At 48.1% G+C, this 22,866-nt stretch overlaps 1 protein-coding gene and 1 long non-coding RNA gene across 3 annotated transcripts in view; one reads left to right on the plus strand and one right to left on the minus strand.

Annotated features, from left to right (window-relative positions):
- Window positions 1-22,866, minus strand: part of grin2da (glutamate receptor, ionotropic, N-methyl D-aspartate 2D, a) — a 107,513-nt gene that overhangs the window by 23,686 nt on the left and 60,961 nt on the right. Inside the window, exons 11-16 of the mRNA XM_086193290.1 lie at window positions 12,501-12,626; window positions 9,874-9,986; window positions 7,628-7,744; window positions 7,121-7,281; window positions 3,730-3,799; window positions 3,110-3,227 (exon numbers count right to left, since the gene is read on the minus strand). Of these exons, the coding sequence (XP_086049416.1) occupies window positions 3,110-3,227; window positions 3,730-3,799; window positions 7,121-7,281; window positions 7,628-7,744; window positions 9,874-9,986; window positions 12,501-12,626 (705 nt within the window). The remainder of the gene's footprint in view (window positions 1-3,109; window positions 3,228-3,729; window positions 3,800-7,120; window positions 7,282-7,627; window positions 7,745-9,873; window positions 9,987-12,500; window positions 12,627-22,866) is intronic.
- Window positions 13,022-22,127, plus strand: LOC147240301 (uncharacterized). Of its 2 annotated transcripts, none has more exons than XR_015111252.1 (3): window positions 13,022-13,386; window positions 16,401-16,638; window positions 21,913-22,127. It is a non-coding gene; the product is annotated as an uncharacterized LOC147240301 (long non-coding RNA). The 2 variants fall into 2 exon arrangements; XR_015111251.1 differs by lacking the exon at window positions 13,022-13,386 and adding an exon at window positions 15,624-15,963.

The following is a 22,866-nucleotide window of genomic DNA, read 5'->3' on the forward strand; positions in this document are numbered from 1 at the left end:
AGCCTTTTACCCAAAGTTCAACACAACTGTGCCTCATTCACACTCATCATGAGACACTGAGGGTTCAGGGGGCTCGAACCAGCGACCTTCTGATCCCTAGAGGACGGCCCGTGTCTCATGATCGGATGGTTGCTGGTTTCTCAGAGAATTTGCCAGAGGAAGTTGCTCTCCTGATGAATCCATAGTTCATCCTTTGACTATTAATGCAGTATTTGTAGAACGACCAGGAAGAAGCGTGAGTGCGTGGAGCTTCGAGCTCTTGCGCAGATCCAGTCTGAAGAAGGGTGTGTGTTGTGTCCCTCCGCCGCTCGGGGAAATGGGAACCAGGTTTTAGGTGTCAAAACCAGTAGCTTCGAGTAAGACCTCAGGACGTTTCAGGGTTTCTTTTAAGTGGGAAATTTCTTGTTTTGGTGGGTTGTTTCCGTTTCAGCCATTGTTAATCATTTGGTTTGGTTTTGTCCCTGACAAGGCCTTAAACTCTGCGTTGTCAAGACAACTGGCGAATGGCAGAAGGTTCCGGATCTGAATCCTGCAATGTGCGATGGGACTCTGTTGCATCCGGGAGCCTGAACAGCACGTGTCTCCTGTTCACACTGGTACAACCCAGCACGGCTGCTCCCGACGCTCCGGTCACCACAATCAAACGAGACTCAAATACGATGAGGATTCTGTTGCTTCAGTGCATGTTTCAGAATGCGTGCAGAACTATGTTGTCGTGTCCTGTTTGTTTGTCAAATGTGCGACTCGAACTTGTCGGCCATGTTGGAATCGGCTGTGACTTCGGCTTGAGAGAGTCTCATGGGAACACGTCACCCGTCGGCACAGTTTGGAAAAGAGCAGCTGACCGGATGGACCGGTGTCTAGCATCTAAGCTAACCTCATCACAAACAGCCGTTAGCCTCCTTCCCATCAAAGAGCAGTCGTTTCTATCAAGTGGTGCAGTTCGGACCACGAATGAGGCGTCTACAGCTGCTGACCAGGGAAAAACCGAGATCGTTGCGAAATGAGAACTTTTAATTATTCTTTCGCGCATTTACTCTTCTGCAACAAAACAACTCCCGTGCATGTCAAGCTGCAAAATGTGAAAATGGCTTCAAATCCCTTTACTGGAACGTGACCTTTCACCCGCCCTCCTCATTCAAAACCTGACAAGATGGCCCTGCTCTCTTTCTCTCTTTCCACTCCAGTGGAGCAGAATGATGGTTGCTTTTGTTAGAAAAATGGTTGTAAGGGATCAATACTGTTATTGGTGGTTATAGTCATCTTTCATGAATTGATTTGGAGCAGTTGAAGTTTTTCTTCCCACCTCCTGCGCTGGCTAATTACAGACAAACTAAACTGCTCCCCAGAGAAGCCAATTGAGTGACTGAGCAGTCATGCAAAAAAGAGACGACGTGTTCTAAAAAAAAAGTCTTATTATTAGAACAACAGAACCTGTAAAGGACTCTGGTGCATGTTGAAGCGACTGCAAAGAGAAAAAGAAGCTCTTTCCTTTCATGTACTCTCTTCCTGTCCGTTACATATTCATGCAGCTGAATGTTCTGCGGGTGTTTAGTCAGAGCTGCTGGGGCCGCGGCGGTGAAAGAGTTACCAGAGATCAAACCTCCCTTCATCCCTCGGCATTGATCTCCTCTCCCCTCCAACCTTCATTATCTTTCACTTCCCCGCTGACCCTCACCCCCTCATCACATTTCCCCGTCCTCACAACCAAGTTTGACTCTTCCTCCACCACTTCTTCATCCACAATTACTGTCTAACTTTGAACTTTCTCCTCTTTCATCCAGCCGCCAACCACATTAAACCCTCCTCCAATCAAACCCACCGAGGCCGCACCCACATCATTGACTGGGAAATGTCAAAACCTCACTGGAGTTTTGAAATCCAGTTCCTCTTGTGTCCATTTGTTGTCTTTACCTGTGTCTCATCAGTCCTCGTCACCAGGGGTGAAAGTGAGCCGGAACGGGCCGGAACGCAGTTCCGGTAAAATATTCATGCCCGGAACAGAGTTCCGTTAAAAAAAAGAGGAGAAGGGAGCTGTCAAAATCCCATATTAAATAAAGAAAACGACGACTGAAGGCGGTTTCACACTGAACGCGGCAGACGCGGCGCACTGCAGGGGGTGGGGCGCAAGCACGTGCAGCGCTACCGAGTTGCTGGGCTTGGTTTGCGCTCATGTGACGTCACAGCACCCTCATACACAATGAATGCACTTCCCCCACGCAGACTGCGCCTTGCGCGTTCAGTGTGAAACCGTCTTGACACGGAGTCGTGCCCATGAGCGCATCTCCGCATGCGAGGCGTTTCTGGTTGGCTGACAGACGGACACCTGGGTCACGTTACCAGCATGGTGAGTTTTGATTGGTTAAAACCACACTGTTCTGCTTTCACGGAACGGAAAAAAGAGAAAGAAAACAAAACAGAGGGCAAAATCAAATTAGTGATTGTTCTTGAAACTTTCCACACGTTCTGTGTCGTGTCTCTCACTGTCGAGTGTGAACTGATACTTTGCTAAACAAAGCATTGAGTGATGGTGATGATCTGTGCTTCCATGTCTGCCTGCTCCCTGTTGTCAGCGCTGTAGTGGGCGGTGACTGTACAAAGCAGTTTTCAAAGCATTTCCAGGGGTAGCGCAGGAAGGGCGGGGCTATGGGGGCTGCAGTTGTGTGGGGAACAGACACCCGAAAACTGGAATAAAAGTCACCCAATCAACCAATTAAAAACCGTAAAACTTCGGCAGCGGCGCTCACTTTTTTTTTACAGTTCCGGCAAGACCTTTAAGCCACCTTCACCCCTGCTCATCACCCCCAGACCGTCTCTATCGTCTCTTACCCGTCCTCCTTCGTCTTCTCCCGCCTGTTAGTGTCGAGCAGGAAGGCGGAGCCAGACATAACTAATCCAACTAAGAAGACACAGGCGGGAGGAGACGAGGGGCTGGGAGGAGCTGAGGAGAGGAAACACCAGGAACAAGGAACGAGACCCAGGCGATCCATATTTTTAGCCCGTATGCTGATATCAGAAGGGAACGCCTCTACTTCCCAAGCATTAGAATCTTGAGGAACATTTTGAGGAATGCGCTTATGACCCCCCCCTCCCACCCCGTGGGTCGTACCATCTCCCACCAGCTGCAGTAGTGCCAGGTCCAGCGGTCTTTTCCAGCGGGAGTTCTTGTGCAGGGCGATGCCATAGCCTGTAGTAGCGAACACCTTCCCGGAGCCAATGGTCATCACCTAGAGAAGTCAAACGCAAGAACACCCACTTGGTCATGGAGGCACAAACATCAGCAACGTCTGTACGGTAACGGAGGTTTCAGCAGAAACCCCACACCTGCAGAGTGGGATACAGATGCACCTCCGCCTGACGGAGTCACAACGACTGCAGCAGCGGCCGCTGAGAGCGCTGGCCTCCCACAGACCTGATTACACATGATCACTAGGCAGGCCTTTCAGTCTCGCTGCGGGAACCATATCAAGTTCACACTTATAAATAAATCAACAGCGGTGTTGCACAGAAATGACAATATTAACTAGCTAAAGGCTGCGGGGACAAATATAAACGTGTTTGATTTATTTAATGCAGATGGAGCCCTCGGAGATGAGAGCTCGCTCAGCATGCTAGTCGAGGCCTGTCGCTGCTGACACACGAGGCGGCTGTGTGGCTTTGTCGCCACAGGGGTAAGGGGACTTCAACAATGGCTGCTCTAAAGTTTTGAAATGACAAAGGTCTATTTACCTTGCAGCCCTCGTCCTTTCTGGCCATGTAGTTCAGCACTGCGGCATCGTAAATGAAGGCATCCAGTTTCCTGCAGGGAAGGAAACGAGAAAGGAAAAAATTACAGAAGCTAGAGATGAATAACAACAGAGGAGGCAGCCAGCACAGCGCCCAGCTGCAGTCCTGTCTTTCTCTTTATCCCCCCCCCCCCCGCCTGTCAGGCCGACCCTCAACTGGCCGAAATTAGCGAATGTTTCTGCCTTCCTACTGTCATTTATTAGAAATCTAAATCCAGGAAATCACAACTGAATTTGATGTACGTGCTCAAGCCCTCGAATCTGCTGAAGACGCTGAGGAAGGAAACTCAAAGCAAACGTATGATTCAGACCTCACTTGAAGGGAAGCGCTCGGAAACGGTGTCGGAGGAATTAGCAGGAACACAGAGGGGGCCGCCGCATCAAGACCGACCTGATCCGGGTTCAAGTTTCACCGAGGAATCATTGAAAGTGAGTACTTTACTGAACTTTTCCCAGATTAAGTCCACGTCCGTGTGTGTCAACACAGTCCGGACGGCGCTGGTGAGGCTCTCCTGCTGCATGGAAGGCCAAAGGAACACATCTGACTTTCGGGACATCCTCCCACTTTGATTAATCAGCCACTGAACGGAGATGCAGCTGTGAAAGCACCGGGAGCGACGACTTCATCACGGGATAATGAAACGAATGTAGCAGCTCATGATGTAAATGTGTCGATGGATTTGTAACTGCAGCCATTTCTTCTATTTCACACTCATTTATATTCACACATGGGAGCTGTACAGTACAAGCAAAGTCTACCAGGAAAGTGAGGAGGAGGAGGAGGGGGAGGAGGAGAGAACTGCGCCGAAGGCTGAAAGATTGAAACGAGGTGAAGAGGAGGGTAGATGGAGCAGGAGGGGGAGGAGGTGGGTGACAAAAAGAGAATAAACTCTGGCTTAGGAATCAGGTTGATGAGCTGGGAGCAAAGAGTTAATGAGGAGGAAGGAGAGAAGAGGAGGAGGAGGAGGAGTGATGAGACGAATGTGTTCATAAACAACATCGGGATGAGCAGGAGAGAAAGACAAGAAAAGAGAGATAAACAGAGTAACGAGAGAGACGACAAAAGAATGAGGGAATGACATGAGCGAGAAAGAGGAAGAAAGTGATGTAAAGGGAGGATGAGTAAGGATGCTAAAAAGGAATGCATCATGGGAGATTTAATAACACGCTACGTCAAATCTGCTAAGGACTGTGGCTGCTGCTTGTCAGTGTGTGTGTGTGTGTTTGTTCTATTAAGCATTTGAACCTTCATCTGCATCATCACTCCTCCTCCTCCTCCTCCTCCTCCTCCTCCTCCTCCTCCTCCTCCCACTTCAAACAAGATGAGCAAGTGTATATTTTATGGCGAGTGCTTTGTGTACTTTGCGGCGCTTCAGGCTGATAATAAGACGAGAGGTGTCTGAGTGGCAGCCCGTGCTGAGGCGGCGGGATTCTCCTCCTGCACTGCGGTTGCTGCTAACATGTATTATTTAAAAGCACTTTTTCCCTCCCTTCCCTCTCTCTCTGTCGCTCTCTCCCTCATTTGGGAGCCCTTCTGGTGACAGGGCTGCACAGGTTACAGCAATTAGCCAAACTCCTGAGGCGAGGCAGGCCAACGCGCTAACAGGTTGTGTTAAACTGCAATAGAAGCCATTCTGATGACGGCGCCGGATCGAGTTCAAAACATGAAAAAACCTGTCTTCTATGTGCAGCTTCTTTGGCACGCTGGCAACATGGAAACTGCCACTGTTGATCAACTGGCACAGGAAGTCGCCACTGGAGTTGAAGTTGTAGTTCTACCAGATTTTAAGTAGGAAACGAGTGTTTGAGTCCTGATTCACAACTTTAAAGTGAGACTTGACCCACTAAAGTGTATTTGCTCTTTCAAGTACGAACAAGTAAATGTCTCGGGCTCACACAGATGTTTGTCTCTTCTGTATCACTTCTTTTGTAATCCAGAGAGCAGGAAGAGCCAGCCTCGTATATTTAGCGTGCAGCTAATGGAGACTGATGGCTAGCAACGGCAGAGCTGTCCGAAAATGTGAGTTTACAAACTGAAGAGCATCTTTGTGTTTAACCCACGTCCTCGTCACCCAGCCGCCGGCTCAGGAACCAACACTCTGACTGGAGATGAAAACCAACTAGAGGACTTCAAGTTTGGCTCTACCCCAGTGAGTGGGACCAGCTGGAGCATTCAGTCAAAGCAGCGCAGCACCGGGGGGCGCGGCACGGGGGGGGGGGGGCACCGGGGGGCGCTACATCTCCTGGTAACAATCTCAAAACATCTCTACCTGCTTTTGAGTTCAGCCCACCTGTGTGTTTACGTGCCTGTTTATTTTCCATCAGAGGTGAAATTGCATTTGAGTGATGTTTAAATCATTCATGGTTCCGGAATGAAAACTCATCAGCGGTACAGTAGGGTGGTTATTTGAGAGTGCCTCTCGGAGACTTCGTCATCAAAGACGTTCTCACTTGTTCCGTCTAATTAATTCTGTCGTCAAGCTGAAGACGTTGGACATATGCTGGCAGTAACGATGAAAGTCTGTCTGTGACGTCAATCAAGAGGGGTCGTCGTTCCCATGCCTGGGAAGAAGTCTGATCAAGAAAAGCAGCTTTAATCTCGAATATCAGATGAAAATAAAAACAGCTGGAGGTTTGGAAGGGAAAAGAAACGAGAACAGAGAGACGCCTTCATCCATCCTTCAGATGGATGAGGAACGAAATGAGGGAAATATCCACATCATCTCGTTCAAACTGTAACCTCGATTCTTATCTCCTGGTGTTTGATTTGAAGTTGTAATCCTTCAGATTTCAGTTCTGCTTTATCCGTCAAATCTGGGTTAATGATGTTAATAAGAGCCAACACGTCTGCAGCGGCGTCGTCATCAGAGACGCCGCTGGTGGACGTGTAGGCGAGAACCACACAGACCGAACAGCTCCGTCAAAAATACCCGCAACTCTGATTTGATCTCACTAACGAGGTGTTGAGAGACGGCCCTCTGCAGCCGTGTGGGCTACGCAGCCGCGTCTGCCTGCGCCGAAGGTTACGGCGCTGATTTGACGCACAACCACGAACCAAGCTTTAGTCGTGTTTCCCCACGTAGCAAATCTTAGGAGCGAGCTTTGGAAACGAGAAAAAGAAAACGGGAATAAGGCTCCAACAGCTGCTTTGGAGCAAATAAACTATGTTGTGTTTACATAGTTTCGCTACTGCAGTGAGGGCAATGTTATGCATTGCTATAAAAAAAAAAACAGAGTCGTCATGGCGACCAGTAATAAATGGAGAGAGGTCTCACGCTTTTTTAACTCGGTAAATGAAGGTGTGCGTCTCACTCTCGACTCCTCCCACTTCCTACCCTGTCTTGAGGTTGTCGATGGCCTCCTCCACACCCTTCTGGTTGTTGCGGATCATGTACTGGTGCATGTTGGGATAGTTGGACCTGATGTTCTCCTCGGTGCTGCCGTTTGGTACCGTGCCAAATCGAAGCGGTGGGTACTGCTCGGTCGGCTGCTGGAACTGCAGAAGAAGAGAAAGATGGGCAGAGCTTCACTCTCCTGTTAGCTTGGAATCGTTAATCCTTGCTAACATCGGCCTATGCATCAATCTGTCCATCCATGGTACTGATCCATCTATCTGTCCATCTATCCATCCATCCATCCATCCATCCATGGTACTGATCCATCTATCTGTCCATCTATCCATCCATCCATCCATCCATCCATGGTACTGATCCATCTATCTGTCCATCTATCCATCCATCCATCCATCCATCCATGGTACTGATCCATCTATCTGTCCATCTATCCATCCATCCATCCATCCATGGTACTGATCCATCTATCCATCCATCCATCTATGGTACCTTCTTATCGGACAGGCCAGACACCGTGTCGATGTACTCCTCCTGGATCATGAAGGCAGCCAGGTTGGCAGTGTAGGAGGCCAGGAAGATAACAGCGAAGAAGGCCCACACCAGCACCTGCAGGAGGCCAAGATTAGATTTAAGACACTTTCTTGGCATTTCTTTGCTATCTTGCCTGCAGGTGAGAGTCTTATTTGTGTGACATGCATGACCCCACAGCCGCCCAGGACTACCCTTCTGTCCTCTTTGCTAGCTTAGCGGGTGAGCATACCTCAGTCTTGCCCACTCAGCTCCCAAAACGTCTCTTCCTCCTCTGTGTATCTGGTTAAATTAGCTCAGTGCGTCCAGCAGGAATCCTCCTCCTCCTCCTCATGATCAGGAGCAGCAGTCGCTCTCGAAGTCCTCAACAGACCTTTGGTTCTTTTGGTTCTTTGACCCAAAGGAGCTTTGGAGGCGCTGCGTCAAATTACTGCGCCCAGTCAGGAAAGTAGTTCCAGCTACGACTTGACAAACAGGCCGAGACCGTTTGGAACAAGTGCAACCGATTTGGCCCAAAAAAACGAACCTACTCTGAATGCAGGCCTTGCCTGAAGGGTGAAGTGCAAATTCCACCCCTGGATATGAAACTAAAAAACTCAGCAGTTTGCTCCAGCACAAATAAACGGCTCTTTGAAATGTGGTTGGAGGTTGGTTTTTAAGACACGCAGCTGTTCAAAGACAAACATGCAGCCAGGAACGAGGAGAGCGACGTGGGTTAGAATCAGCACCAAATTTGCACTTGGACCCACTGATGAAGGAGCTATTTTTTTTCCCTGAGTATGCTGTGCTTACGCCAAAAGTCAATTTGCATAGTTTTCTTAATGAATAATATGAATAATGTAAATTGTTAGTTGAGGCAACTGAGGCCTCATTTTGAAAATATGGATGAGGATTAAGCGTTTTGCTCCAGCAGGACTCGTCTTCACACAAGCATTGAAGGACACTCTTAGTTTACAGCTTCTCTGGTGACCCTCGCGTCAGTAAGTAGATTTACATGCACTCAGGCTCCATAAGCCATTTAATTGGTCTGCAGTCGTTGCGCCAGCACACACGAACAGGAAAGAATCCATCTGTTGATGGGAGTCGGGAGCGCAAGCAAGACTTTCCGACTGTGACCTTTTGTGCCTCCAAACAGACAAGCAGGTGATGTCGGCCGGCGACTTGAATCCAACGAGTACTAAAGACCAACTCACAACTTGACTCAGTCAGAAGCTGAGTTACGAAACATTTCTGTGTGTCCGTGTACATTTTTGTAGAATGGGTCTTTCCAAAGAACACCACACTGGTAGCTCCACTTGTCCTCCTCATCTTTCCAGAGACGGTTTGTTTTTGCCCTAGAACTCGCCATGATGACACTTCCTTGACTGTTCCACTTCCAGGTCAACCACCACAGGAGGGCCTGAGGAACGCGTGCAGAACGCTGGACCAATGTGGGGCAGATGCCTGAACAAATTATTATCTTGGTCTTTTAGTCCGACTTGGTAACTTGGCTCAATTTTAGTAAAAATAAAGGCCAAAAAAAGGCCGGGTCGATTGGTGCAACCAATGTCAGGGTTTTTTTGTTGGTTTTTGCAGCAGGTCCACAACGAGGCGGTTCCCCAGGTACAGAGAAGGAAAGGAACTCCTTAGGAGCGGAAGTTTGGTGCGAGCGGAGCAAATGGAGCCAACGCAGTGGCTGAAGTCCTGTTCTACCCAGCTGGCGTTTCGTGTACTTCACTTCCATTTATTCCCAGTGTAACGTAAGAACCTGACCTTTACGAACACACAAACACACTGAATTCTGCCCTATTTGAGGTTCTGATATCAACAATACAAAGGCGGTGATATCCCTCAGTGCCACTGCACGTCTGGGCGGGGATGAGTGAGTTCTACCAGCATCACCAGTCTACAAACCCACATCTCACCAGACATTTGCAAAGAAAGAGAACTTGAAGTGTTCATCATCTGCTGACCCCTCCCTGTAGAAGCCACTGAGCCTTCAACGAGCCCCCCAAACGACTGGGCTGTCCTGGGAAGCCTCTCAGCGGTGGGGGGAGCAACTGACGGCGTTGAAACACAAGAGTGAACCTCCTTGAACTGACTGACCTCCTTCTGAAGTTTGTGAATTAGAAACTCAAGATCAAGCTGGAGGAGAAGCGGCCGAGAAGCATCTGTCAGTGGAGCTCAACAGGAACTACCATATATGGTCTGGCCTACAGAGTGATTACCATGATCTTGCTGGTGGTCCCTCGGGGGTTTTCCACAGGCACAGAGTTGTTGAAGACCAGCGCCCACAGCAGCCAAACTGACTTCCCTATGGTGAACTTTGACCCCCCAGACTCTGAGGAAGGAACAAAGACATTTTCATTCAGGCTCATTGAAACAAGTGTTCCTCCTCAAACGTTTCTGGTTACTTTATTGTGTAAAATATAAAGACGTAGCTGCAGCATCCTTACTTCCTTTGGTTTGAACAACAAAAACGAGTCCGACGTAAATTTCTGAACACAAAACCCACACTTTAAATGGTGATGATGTAATTGGAAAGATGCTCCTTGTGCAGTAAGACAATACTGTTTGACACAACATGTACACCACAACATCTCTCTCTCACACACATATGTGTATATATGTACACATATATATATATACACACACACACACACATATATATATGTATATATATGTATGTGTGTGTGTATATATATGTACACATATATATATATACACACACACATATATGTATATATATGTATGTGTATATATACATACATATACACACATATGTATATATATGTATGTATATATATACATACATATATATACATATATGTATATATATGTATGTATATATATACATACATATATATATACATATATGTATACATATATGTATATATACATACATATATATACATATATGTATATATATGTATGTATATATATACATACATATATATATACATATATGTATACATATATGTATACATATATGTATATATACATACATGTATATCTCAGAAGTATGAACATGTGTACACTGTCTGTGTGCGTATGTCTTGGGATGGTTTTGGTGCTTCATATTTCGTTCTATTTGTTCTGTTTCTATTTAACCCTTTCCTCCACTTCCCGTCAGTTTTAACAAGCAAAAACTTTATCAATTAACAACGATTTAATTTGTCAGTTTGAGAGCACAGAAACTAGATTTTTATTCAAACTGTACTGTTTATGTCTACGGCCGATCATATCAGACACCGTCCGCAGCAGCAACGTCAACATGGCTCGTGGGTATCGGTGGAAATGTTCTCCTGGGGACAGTAGAGACAGACGTCCAGACCACTGTGACTAAACATGCAGCACTGAACAATGTGTGAGCAATGGAGACAAAGAGCAGGTTGATGGAAAGGCTGGCAGAAGAACGAGGAAGTTTCAGACTGGAAAGAATGAGAGAGAAAACAGGAGAGGATGGAGGAATGTAGTTTGTAATTTGAAACAAAAGGTCGCCATCTTTTCCCTGGAGGAAGACACCAGGCAGAAACCACAGACAGGGAAGGCGGATGACATTTTTTTATATTTTCATTAAGAGAGACGTGTCAGGGGTAGACTGGTTACAGAGGGTAATTGGGATTGTTTCCCCAGCGGCAGGAAATCCCACTGGACCCCCCTCGTGTGGGTTTCAGCATCAGGGACACCACGTCCACCTCGACTGTGCGTGTGAGCAGGCAGGAAGCCCAGATAAAGTTCTGACAAAGTAAATAAACTTTCAGGGTGTTGAAGGCTGCCACAGCAGTCACCTGCAGGGGCGGCCACTTAAAGACATTTCATGGCTCAATCATCTGGAAAATTGACCATCAATTATTGATTTAATGGCCACTGAAGTGGCAGGTGAGGGGAGGTCGCTCTGAGCGCTCCAGCAGGCTGTGGCTAGCACAACTCTCTCAGCTGCGGCTAACTTTTCTACCAGGCACTGCCTTCGTTGTCCAGTGTTTCCGTTTCTTCCCCCGTCTCCTAAAACTAGTCAGCTAGTGCCCCCCGATGGTAAGATGTCTCACTGCACACTACGCAGGGTTGTTAAGAATCCTTAACCATCGATTGATCGCGCTCATCCCTCGTCACCTGATGCAGAGCACACTTTCTAACCTTCGTCCTATTTCAACGACACTTCTGAACAGACTTCAACTCCCTGCAGCTCCTGTAACGCCCACCCAGCGGAGTCCATATCCTGGTCTTCATGGACACAGTCGTGCACTGCGTCTTCCACCAGCTTTTTTCTTCGGTGTCAAAATATGGAGGGCAAAAATTCAACGCTGAGAAAATTCTGTCTAATCCTTCTGGTGCTTGAACTACGACTGTTGTTTTACATCACCATGGAAGCTTTGCTGAGAGAGAGACATAAAAACGATGATGTAATGCAATGGGAGAGAGCGAACTCAGACAGATGCAGCGGCGGTTTAGCGCGTCTGAAGGTGACGAGCAGCGACGAACAAACACCTTCCTGTCACTCCAGCTCAGCTGTAATTCCACAACGTTTCCAAACGGTGCGTCAGCGAGGAGAAGCAGTGCAGTTTAATAAATGATGAAATGACGAGTGCTGACAAAATGTCAAAGTCAACCACCAGCGCGCCGTCAGTGATTGTTTCACTACAGATGAAGCAGCAGGATGGTGGGCGTTTTGTCTCATGTGCAGTAAAAAAGAAGAAGAAGAAGAAAAAACTGGGTCTCTGCTTTATTTGAGCAAACGCTCCGCTCAGACCAGCCCCCCTTTGCTTACATAACTGATGAAGTTGAAAATGTTGTGAAATGAGCAGTGACGGCGGGTTGATTGGCGTGTCGGCGCCTGAATGACTTAGACTCTTACTTTTGGCGCTCTGCAGGCTGCGGTTGTATCCCACGGGGCTGAAGAACTCAAAGATGAAGACGGTGACAGCCACCACTGACAGGCACATCACAAACATCATCACCCACACCGCTGGGCTGTAGGGCTCTGGAACACACACACACACACACACACAGACAGACACACACACACAGACAGACACACAGAGACACACACACACAGAGACACACACACACACACACAGACACACACACACACACACACAGACACACACAGACAGACAGACACACACACACACACACAGACACACACACAGAGACACACACACACACACACACACACACACACACACACCCAATTATCTGATTAAGTGTCTAAAGTTTGCCACTTTATTGAAATTGAAAATTGTCAGTTTGGACTGTTGACGTAAAGCCACCTGTAAATAAAAAGAAAAGAACAACACTTTAGCGGATAATTCACTGCTGGTTCCTAAGTTGCTGCAGGTCGGTGCGACTTTATCAACGATGGAGTGTGAAGGCGACGACACATTCGGAGGACTGAGAGGAGGAAACCTGCCTCCTCGCCGGAGCCTCACGGAATCATTTCCTGCAGTAAAAATGAGGCTGAACAGCGCCAGAAACCGAGGAGGCAGGGACGCTCCTCCAGGCCGCCGCCCACAACAACACAAAGAAGACAGTCGCACCCACATTCACCAGAGTGCAAAACAAGTGGGACAAGAGTTCACACGCAAACCCAGCACACGAGGGACCACGAAGAGTTCCAGGAGAGGAGCGCCACCAGCTGGTGCTGCTCCACCAGCCAACGCCATGCTAACTTCCTGGTTCGCCTACAAAGATACGTCCTTCCTGCAGCGCTGACAACGCGAGAGGCGACTCTGATCACTGAGGTGGCTGAAAGATCAAAGTGGACATGTATTATATGGTATATTTGTGTGTTACTACAGTCGCATGAACAGAATGAAGCTGCTGGAGATGTTGTGGACCTGTAAGTAAAAGCACGCAGCGTTCATACGTGACCGCTGCTGCCACACATACGTCTTTGCAGAAGGGCCAGGTCACGAACGACCTATTAATCCGTTACATGAGTCCAGGGGGACGAACCCTCTGGCTGTGACCAACTCTCCGTCTACTCCGGGAGGAGACTGATGCTCCTCATCAGATGATGGAGCGCAGGAGCAGGCCTGCTCTGAGGAGCGAGGTGAGAACCTCCTGGGGGGGAGACGGAAGGAAACACTCCATCTCGTCCTTCTTAGCAAACGGGTGTGAGAGAAACCGCGGGCTCAGGAAACCAGCGGATCCTTCTGACATTTTCCAAATCAGTGAGGGATTTGCTGCCGACAGCAGCCGCATCTGTAGCCCTAATCAAACGGCGCCAGGGAGACGGCTGAGCTGCCGGGTCGACTCATCAACACCTCGGTCTCTCGCTGTTACGCCCAGGAAGAGATCACATTCTGACATGGCGGAGCAACAAGTTCTGTTTACTGTGGGGGTTTTTGAGCAGATGCCCCCCTGCAGCGTGACGTACAGCGAGGGAGCAGGTGGAGAGGAAAGGGATTTATCCATTAAACTTAGTGCCAGACTGGGTTAATGTGCTTTCAAGGGCGGTCTGCCAGAGACGGAGCCCTGCGCCGCTGTGAGGCTGCAGCTTCTCTCCGCCGAGCAGTGGCATCATCGCAGGTAGAAACTGGTGTCAGTTCTCATCACCTTCTCGAAATGAGGGGGAAAGTAAACACATTCAAAGATTAAAGCGGAAAAAATCGCTTCATGTGGAAAAAGGCAGAAGCAGTTAAAAAGGCAGCACCATGAGTCCAGCGTCTAGACTTCCATGTCTGCTCAACAAGTTAATTTATGAGCCTCGCAGTGTTTTGCAGTAGGCTATTTAATTATCCAGGTCTCTGAGGACACGCACTCTATTTTACCAAGATGCTCCTAACTTCACCCCAACATTTACCCTAATTAGAGAAGTCTGAATGTCCAGCAATCAAAGTCAAAGATGCAGTTCAGCCGCAGCAGAAAGCAGCAGAAGCAACAAACCTGACGGGAGTCCGTCAGTCACCCTGAGACGACGGCTGTCGAATAAACGGTACAAAGACATGTTGATCCTGGTCTTAATACCAGCCTTTTCTTAAATTCAGTGTGACGAAATCGGTTCAGGTTTTGTTAGCTGGCATCGAGTTGATCCTTCCTGGTCTACACTCGTTCTAGCTGACACTTAACTTGTCCTAACTGATGGTTAGTTTGCCCTAGTCAGCAGTTAGCTTGCCCTAGTCAGCAGTTAGCTTGTCCTAGTCAGCAGTTAGCTTGTCCTAGTCAGCAGTTAGCTTGCCCTAGTCAGCAGTTAGCTTGTCCTAGTCAGCAGTTAGCTTGTCCTAGCTGACACTCAACTTGTCCTGACTGATGGTTAGCTTGCCCTAGTCAGCAGTTAGCTTGCCCTAGTCAGCAGTTAGCTTGCCCTAGTCAGCAGTTAGCTTGTCCTAGCTGACACTCAACTTGTCCTAACTGATGGTTAGCTTGTCCTTGCAGGCGCTTTGCCTGCAGGTGATTGTAGGGCTGATTGAGGGTCTTCATGTTGTTGGGGGTGGGGCAATATGCTTGTGGTCCAAGAGGGGGCCAAATTGAAAGAATGCTGCGTTTACAAGCCCCAACAACGCTACGGCGTCTAGCTGTATGTGCCTGGAGCGCTGACTGGTGTCAGATACAAGTGTGAAGCTACTAGACTGAGCAGCTAAAACACCACAGCTCCTCTTCACACCTCCATGATCAACAGCACATTAACTTCAGGTGTAATATTTTCACGTTTCACGTCTAAAATTGGTTTCACCGATCACTGAATGCCCTGAAGGATTTTTTTTTTAATCTGCGCTCTCGAGAAGTGTAATATTTTTATTTGCATCTCTACTGTATGAGTCATCCGACTTACAACAGTCTGAAAGGTGAAGTCTGTTTGTGTTTTGCATCCCACTGTAAATACGGTTAGATTTAATCCAGTCACATGCTGCAGACCCTCCTGCCTCCATCAAATTGCCTTGGCAGAGGAAGTGTAAATAATTACGCTGCACAACACTGAAGGTTGCTTCTAATTTGTTTTCTCTGACTGTGGCGTGTGAGGAATGTAAAGCAGCAGAGCGACGTTTCAAAGCGCCGTCGGCCTCGATGAGTTAAGACGGGAGGCGCTTTGTTTTATGTTCCAGCACCTTCTCATGTGGTGTTTGGGTTCTAGCAGCCGTCGGTTCTGGACCTCAGCAATTCCTATCAGCATATTTAACCGCCTGATGCCAAGGGAGGAGAAGTTCTCCTGCGTTAACAATTCTCACTTTGATATTCTGGTGCTGGAGCCATGAGCGGGTGCACGGGAGTAGCCGGGGTTAAGGTTGGGGTTAATTATGTTTGTGTGGACTTCCTCAAGGACGCTTTAGCAGCAGCTGCTTCTTCACTTAGCCTGGCAGGTCCAGCGACTCGCACTGGTAACCACAGCTCTCCCAGCACCAGCAAGCACCTCCATTCTTGTACTGCCCTCATGAAACCGAAGTCCATGTTTAATTGCTTTTATCACGACGTCCACGAATCCTTGCTTTCACACAGCGGTGGAAGGAATACACAGTACTTTACTGAGGTAAAAGTAGAAAATACCAAGATAAGATAGTACAATGTGCAATGGCTTGCATTGAAAAGTAGAGGAAAAATGTGACTGAAGTCTGGGTTGAGGCGATGGGATGAATGATTAACAGTGACCGCAGGGGGACTGCTGGTCTTACACGGGTCTACTGCTAGCTTCTGCTAGCTACTGCTAGCTTCTGCTAGCTACTGCTACAAGCTGAAGCTACATGCTCTAAATATGCAACATGCTGTGGCTGCTGCAGGTTTCTGCTTGATAATCCATCACTGCTTTGTTTCTCAACAGGATTCTAGGTTACAAGTGGAGACGGGGAGATTCTGATCCAGTCAGGAACCTGCAGACGGTGTCCTCCACTATCACGATGATTTGGGCAAATAATCTGCTCAGATTAGCTTTACACAGTATCTGAAACATCCTGTACTATGGAAAGTGGGAGCTTAAAGAAAGTTGACGTCTAACCGTCGGGCAGCAGAGTTGATTCCCATTTTGTCTCTCATTTCATGTGAATGCCTGCAGCTCCACTGTTAGTACAGCATTGTTGACGTTTGTGATTATTAATCTAATCTAAAATATCGCGACCATTTGTTCTTTTCACCCTGAGCAGCTCACATCATCATTTAGCGCTACTGGCTACTGTAAACAACAATACATTCACTTTAACTTCATGTTTTTACAGTCAATACATGAATAGCAGTTGTGTGTGAGTGCAGTATTTGTATTTGTTGATCACATTTGGTCTGCAGTAACATCACCCCACCAGTGGGGGGTGATGTTACTGCCTCTGCACCTCTACTGCCAGTGTCCCTGGAAGTTTGTCTCGACGTACACTGGCAATTAATGCAGACCAGGTTAAGACTCAGTGTGTGGCTCACAAGCTGTGGAGGTCTTTAAAGGAGAGGGACGGACCGGCACGCCTCCCCATGAACGCAGGATTAGTTTGTCTTCAACCTCCCACGGGACACATTCACATTAACATAAAGATTACGGCCAGTAATTAGAGAGAACTCTTCCACAGTGACACTGTTCACTTGGAGTCCCTCAACATTTCACATGGAACACATGACAATGTGGAGTCCCTCTGCTCTGTTCATCGGGCTAACAATCATGTGTGTTATGCAAATGGCTGCGCACACGTAAGAGCCCGCAGACACACGTGGAGGCCTGAGAGGGGCAGCGCAGCCCTGATGAGACCGCTCAAACCGTCTAATTACCGTTTTTTTTTGGGGGGGGGGGGGTTTGAATAAAATCATGTGTTTTTTCTGTTCTGTCAGGCTGACGGTACGTCGTTCAGGATCAGTAACCAGCGATAGATAGAACCCCGTCAACGCAGAACCCAAGCATCGCTCCACGCTAGCTGCACCTTTATTCTGAAATTCCCCCAGCATGGCCGCTCCACCACTTCCACAGGCTGGTTTATTTATGCGTCTCAAAAAGCTAAGATTATTTTTCATGCAATAACAAGCTCGCGATGTCATCATCACGTTTTCAGGGAAAACTTTTGAATATGATCACAGCGGCGGGGGGGGGGGGGGTGTGTCTGATTACCATAAGTTCAACTAACATCACAAAATGACGGGAGATATCAGAGGCAGGTCAGGTTTGACGTCATCATTCCTGTCATTCCTTCAGTCCGTGGCGATGACGTCTCGGCAGCACCGCCATATTTAACTGAAGATGGTGTTCAGACACAAATTGGCCGCTAACCGACGCTGCACCTTCCTGCTCTTTGAAAACTCCAATAAACCAAAATGCAATTAATTTCAATTCATCGCGCAGCTCGGTTTAATTCTAAATCTACAGTTATAAAAGGTTTTTAATCGCTAATATGACTGACAGCTCAGCAGCTTACCATCCTAGACACACACACACACACACACACACACACACACACACACACACACACACACACACAGCTTAAGTGTTCGTTCGACGTCGGTCTCATTCCCTCCGTGTTACTGGAAGGAGGTTTTTATTGGTCGATACTGTTTTAATAGTCAACTGCAGCACAAGTATGTGTAGAATTCTAATCCACCCTCCACTGAGTAACTCCAGATACGACGGTGCAGCACACAGACGCGTCTGGAGGACCGACACGCAGCGCTGGCAGGTTCAGACGCGCGATCCAAGGTCACCGGCTTCTGAGAGCGAACGCATGCAGCAGCAGGGTCCACAGATAAAGATGGAGGGCATCGGAGACATCTCCTCATTCTGTGCTGCGCTTCCGCCACACTGGCACATGGGAAACGAGTTCGTGAGGCAGAAAGAACCTGAAGCACAAAGATATTAATGCTGGAAAATAAGAGCCACCATAGAACAACAGCAGAACTCCTAAGACTGAGTCACAGGAACCAGAGCTAGAACACGGACAGAGAGGAACCGGCGCAGAACCCCTGACCAGACTGCAACTGGCAGGAAGTGAAGTACATTTGACACGCAAGGAAAATACATTTCACAGTAAACCAGGAAATACACCATGGAGCCCATGACAGAACCGGCGACAGGGACCTCGAAGAGCTCGTAGCTCCAGCAAGGCGCTATGACGTCATCGGATTGGGATCCAGATCAAACCCAACACACAACTTTATCTCATCTTCTCAGAGTCAATCACCATCCAACCTCTGATTGCGAAATTAACTCGCTAACACACAAACCGACGCTGGTGATCGAGTGACCTCCTTGGCAGGAGTGATGTGGCACCAAAACTGCTGACTGAGTCGTGTGGAGTCAGCAGGAGTGACTCGGTGTTTGAAAACCGAAGAGTTCCATCACCAAACATTACAAAGAATGAGACCAAATACAACAAATAAGGTCTGAAGGACGTGAAGGCTGCCCGGGCCGCTGACCTCATCACACCAATCAACTCACTCATTAACAAATTGATTGTGACAAACAGATAAAAGCTCACGGTTGGACGAACGAAACAAAGACAGAAAACACCTGAACCCCCTTCTGACATCACTGGCTGGCGCCGTGTCCCTGACATCTTGATGTTCACTGGTAAAAACCTGCTGCCACTTAGGAATGTTTGCATGTGTTGTTCTGTTCCAGGTGACAGCGCCACCATGTAGGAACCTGTCTTCGTTTTCACACCGCTGTTCTACGTTCTGCCGCCTGGACGTCAGTCACACAAACTGGACGGGAGGGTCGGCGCCCGAGCCCCTGATGGAGAAGCCCTCTTTGTTAACAAGTGTTGTGACTGCAGGGATGGACCAGAGGGAGTCATCAACTGCTGTCTGGAGGAAAAAAACACGCCAAGTCAAGTGAGCAGATGGAATTATTAAAAAAACCTTAAATATTTAAACAGTCTCAGAAAATGTTTCCACGCTCCCTGAACAGACGTCTTCCCACATCTCCACAGGAGCGGGCGACTGAGCCAGCGTCCTCATGTAAAATTCATTCTTTTGAGGACGCCAGCATGAAAACACAGGCCGGAAAGATTAAGTTTGTTTTGTTAATTGTAATTTATTCTTCAGTGTCAGAATTTGCAATGACAGAGAAGGAGGGAGCACCAGGGCTCTGCGAGGGTGCAGCAGCCTGCCTTTCACTGCGTTTAAACCTTGAGGAATGGCGATGCCACCCACCGCCACTGACTCAGACTGAGAAGGCGCCCAGCGGCACAACGTGAGGAAGTTAAAAGGCAAGAGAGACAGAGGAGGCAGCCTGCCTGCTTGCATCTACAGTACAGAGGAGCAGGACAGGAAGACATGGCGGCGGCGGCGGCAGCGGTTCCTCTGCTTGTCCGAGTAAAGCCGGCTTTCCTCAAAGACGGATTTGCTGGCTCGGACATCTGACAGGGGCTTCCAAATGGCTACTTCAGAAATCTGGGTCATGAGCTGTGTGTGTACCTCTCGCAACTGTCAATCACACAGGCCTGCAAAAGCTTGTGTGTGGAACAACCTACAGGAGCGAGTCAGGCAGCCGGCGGGATCAGGTCAGGGCGGGAGACTCAAATATGGGACGATTCCATGAAGGAGGTCTGAAAGAGACGAGCACGAGCAGAGCGAGCGTCACCGCAGCGGGGAGGGGAACCCCCACGTGCGCTCAGTATTCCACCACGGTGGCAGTTTTTGAACTTGTTCAGTAAAGAACAGTACTGCAACAATAAGAGGCTGAGGAAAATGGACAGATAGTGACAGAACACCAGGAGGAACTATTCTTTCTGACAAGCCTCACTAAAGTTCCCCGTCCTTGTTTCCCTCCAGTTCAGTTTAAATGCAACGCGCCGTGAGACTTCCTCACAAAACCTCTTCGCAGGCTACATGCTAGCATGCAGCTAACAAAACGCCTCCACGCTGCTGTGTGGTGGGAGGAACTGCTAACGAGGCAGTAGGGAAATGTAGTTCCTTTGATCAACGGTGAGGTGGAGCGATCTGAGCAGGGCAGGAGTGGTTCTTTGGTCTCCAACCTCTGCCGTTTTCTTTGTGTTTTAAGCAATGAAGTTCTTTGAGGTCAGGATTCATCTGCTCGCTGGTCACTCGTCACGTCAAGAACTGAACAGGAAATGTGCTTCCAGGCTATGAAGTCAACTCAAAGCCACTCAGCCTCCCTCACTCTTCTGTGTTTGCTTTATTCCCTTCATGACAAGATGTCTCCCTCTCTCTTTATTTTCCTCTCTGCTTCCAGCCCTCTCTTCTTTCCTCATCGTTCCCATCTCGTCATGCCTGCAAAATGTCTGGGAAGAGACTAAGAAGATTTGTAAAGGGAGATGTGCGATCTAAAGAGAGGCCAATACACTGCATTAAAAGAGATGAATAAAGAGAATCCAGCCTGAGTGGAGGAGCAGCGGTGGAACGTCGCACCTCCCGTCTTTACTCTGAGACGTAAAGTCATGAATGTGGACCGATCCCAGAGGAACGAAGAAGTCTTCTGTGGGTGGAGAGCATGGAGGAGATCAGGGCTGTACTCCGCTGCTCCGAATGTTTCAATCTCCTGTTTTTCCTGAATGTTGGGTTCACACCCACAACCAGGATTGTGAAAAACTTAAAAAAAAAGCACTGCAATCAATTCACCTGTGAAACAACGTTCCCGCAATTTTTGAAATGCAATTTCATTCATTCATAAAAATTCCGCATATTCTGATGCATTTTTTAAGAAAACGTGCAGCCCAATCAAGGATTTTTGCCTGCAACAAACACACAAAATAACTTCCTTTCCCTGGAAGGACGGTGGTGCTGGAGTCATGACTGAGAGCCTGAGGGGACGATGGAGTCCTTGGTCCACAGCAGCAGCCTCATGTGATCTGAGCGTCACGCTTCCCACTGGGAACAAAGAATTCGATCACAAGTAAACTTCCTGACTGAGTACTCAGAAGGCTTTCCATCCTGCTCGACCAGCGACATGAGAGCAAACATGACGGGAGAATTAACGGAATGAACGAGTACACGGAGAACTGGGGGTTCGGTGTGGGAGGGGCAGGGGCCGCGGTAAAAACAAAAGAGCGAATAATCGTGAAGCACGGCGTGAAGTTAGCTTAGATGCTAACAGCAAACTAGCAAAAGAATCGGGTGTTTGGTCAGAATATTTCAGAATAAAACTCCTCTAACCAGCTATACTGGCGTCAACGCATCGCTGCTGACCCTCCAGAAGTAGCCCAGATTGTTACGGGACATTCCGAGTGTTAAACACGGCATATTTGCCTCCTTCACCTGCTGGTATTCACTCGAGCGTCCTCGCGCTCTACATTGTTCCAGGGCGATGATGCGCACCACCGCACGGGAGGATTTTGTGTGTTTATTCCTGCATTTTGATCAACAGTTTCTCAAAGAGCTCTTTTCTTTTTTTCCCTTTCTTTTCACAGGCGACTGTGGAATCTGAGCAGCCCTGACAGATTCACGCCACACCTGAAGTCTCGCTTCATCTAGAATTTAAGCTCCCTGGCTGCTGGCTCGGCGTGACCCGGGTTCCACCTTCCATGACACCTGACTGCTGGTCCACTGCAGCTGCCTCCAGATGGAATCTTCCATGTATCACTTTGGTTCTATTTCACTGTAAAACAAAAACCTGTATCGGAAAAATAAGGTCACATCAATGACAAAAATAAAACTGTGAAATTCCCTTTTGGTTTGATCAAAACACCAACACTGAAAGTAGGACAGCGAGCGAGCGAGAGAGAGAGAACTACAGCAGCTAGCTAAAACCGCCCCGTGGGTTTTACATTTGACATAAACAGAAATCAAGCTGTAAATGATGGATTTCCACTACTGTACCAAAACATCTGACTGGAGGTCCTCGCGTCCTGCTGCTTCTTTTCTCTCCAAATTGCTTCTCTGAGGATTCCCAGGGGTTTTTCTTACACTGTCCTTACAGAACTGTTTAGGAGGAAGTTTCACTTCAGCCTCTCAGGATGAAGACAAACAAAATGGACTCTCGACAGCGAATGTCGGCTGCTGTCTCGTGTCTGAGCCAGAAAGTTTGCTGCGCCACAAAGTCTTGGGTCAGACGTGTCACCTTTCATGACACCATTACGTCTTGTGCACTGTGTTGAAGGCGCGTCAATGAAGCTCTCCAGTCAACAAGTTCTTCATTGATGGAGGGATGCTACACTGCCCATGCACTACCGTTCCTTGTGCTAAGCTAACTAGCGTGGGTCTCAGTTCCTCACTGCATCCCAGAGGGGAGACGATGTGCTCCAGCTCCTCTGTCCGTCTCATCTTAAGGTGAAACCACCACCTCCGTCCCTCCTCTCTTGAGCTGCCAGCACCTGGTCTGAGGGAGGGTGAATGGGGGGAATTTTGCTTCACATCAGTGTGAA

The sequence above is a fragment of the Aulostomus chinensis genome, chromosome 22 (assembly GCF_037954235.1).
Source record: "Aulostomus chinensis isolate RoL2024-O1b breed Wild chromosome 22, RoL_Achi_v1.0, whole genome shotgun sequence".
Lineage (NCBI taxonomy): Eukaryota > Metazoa > Chordata > Actinopteri > Syngnathiformes > Aulostomidae > Aulostomus > Aulostomus chinensis.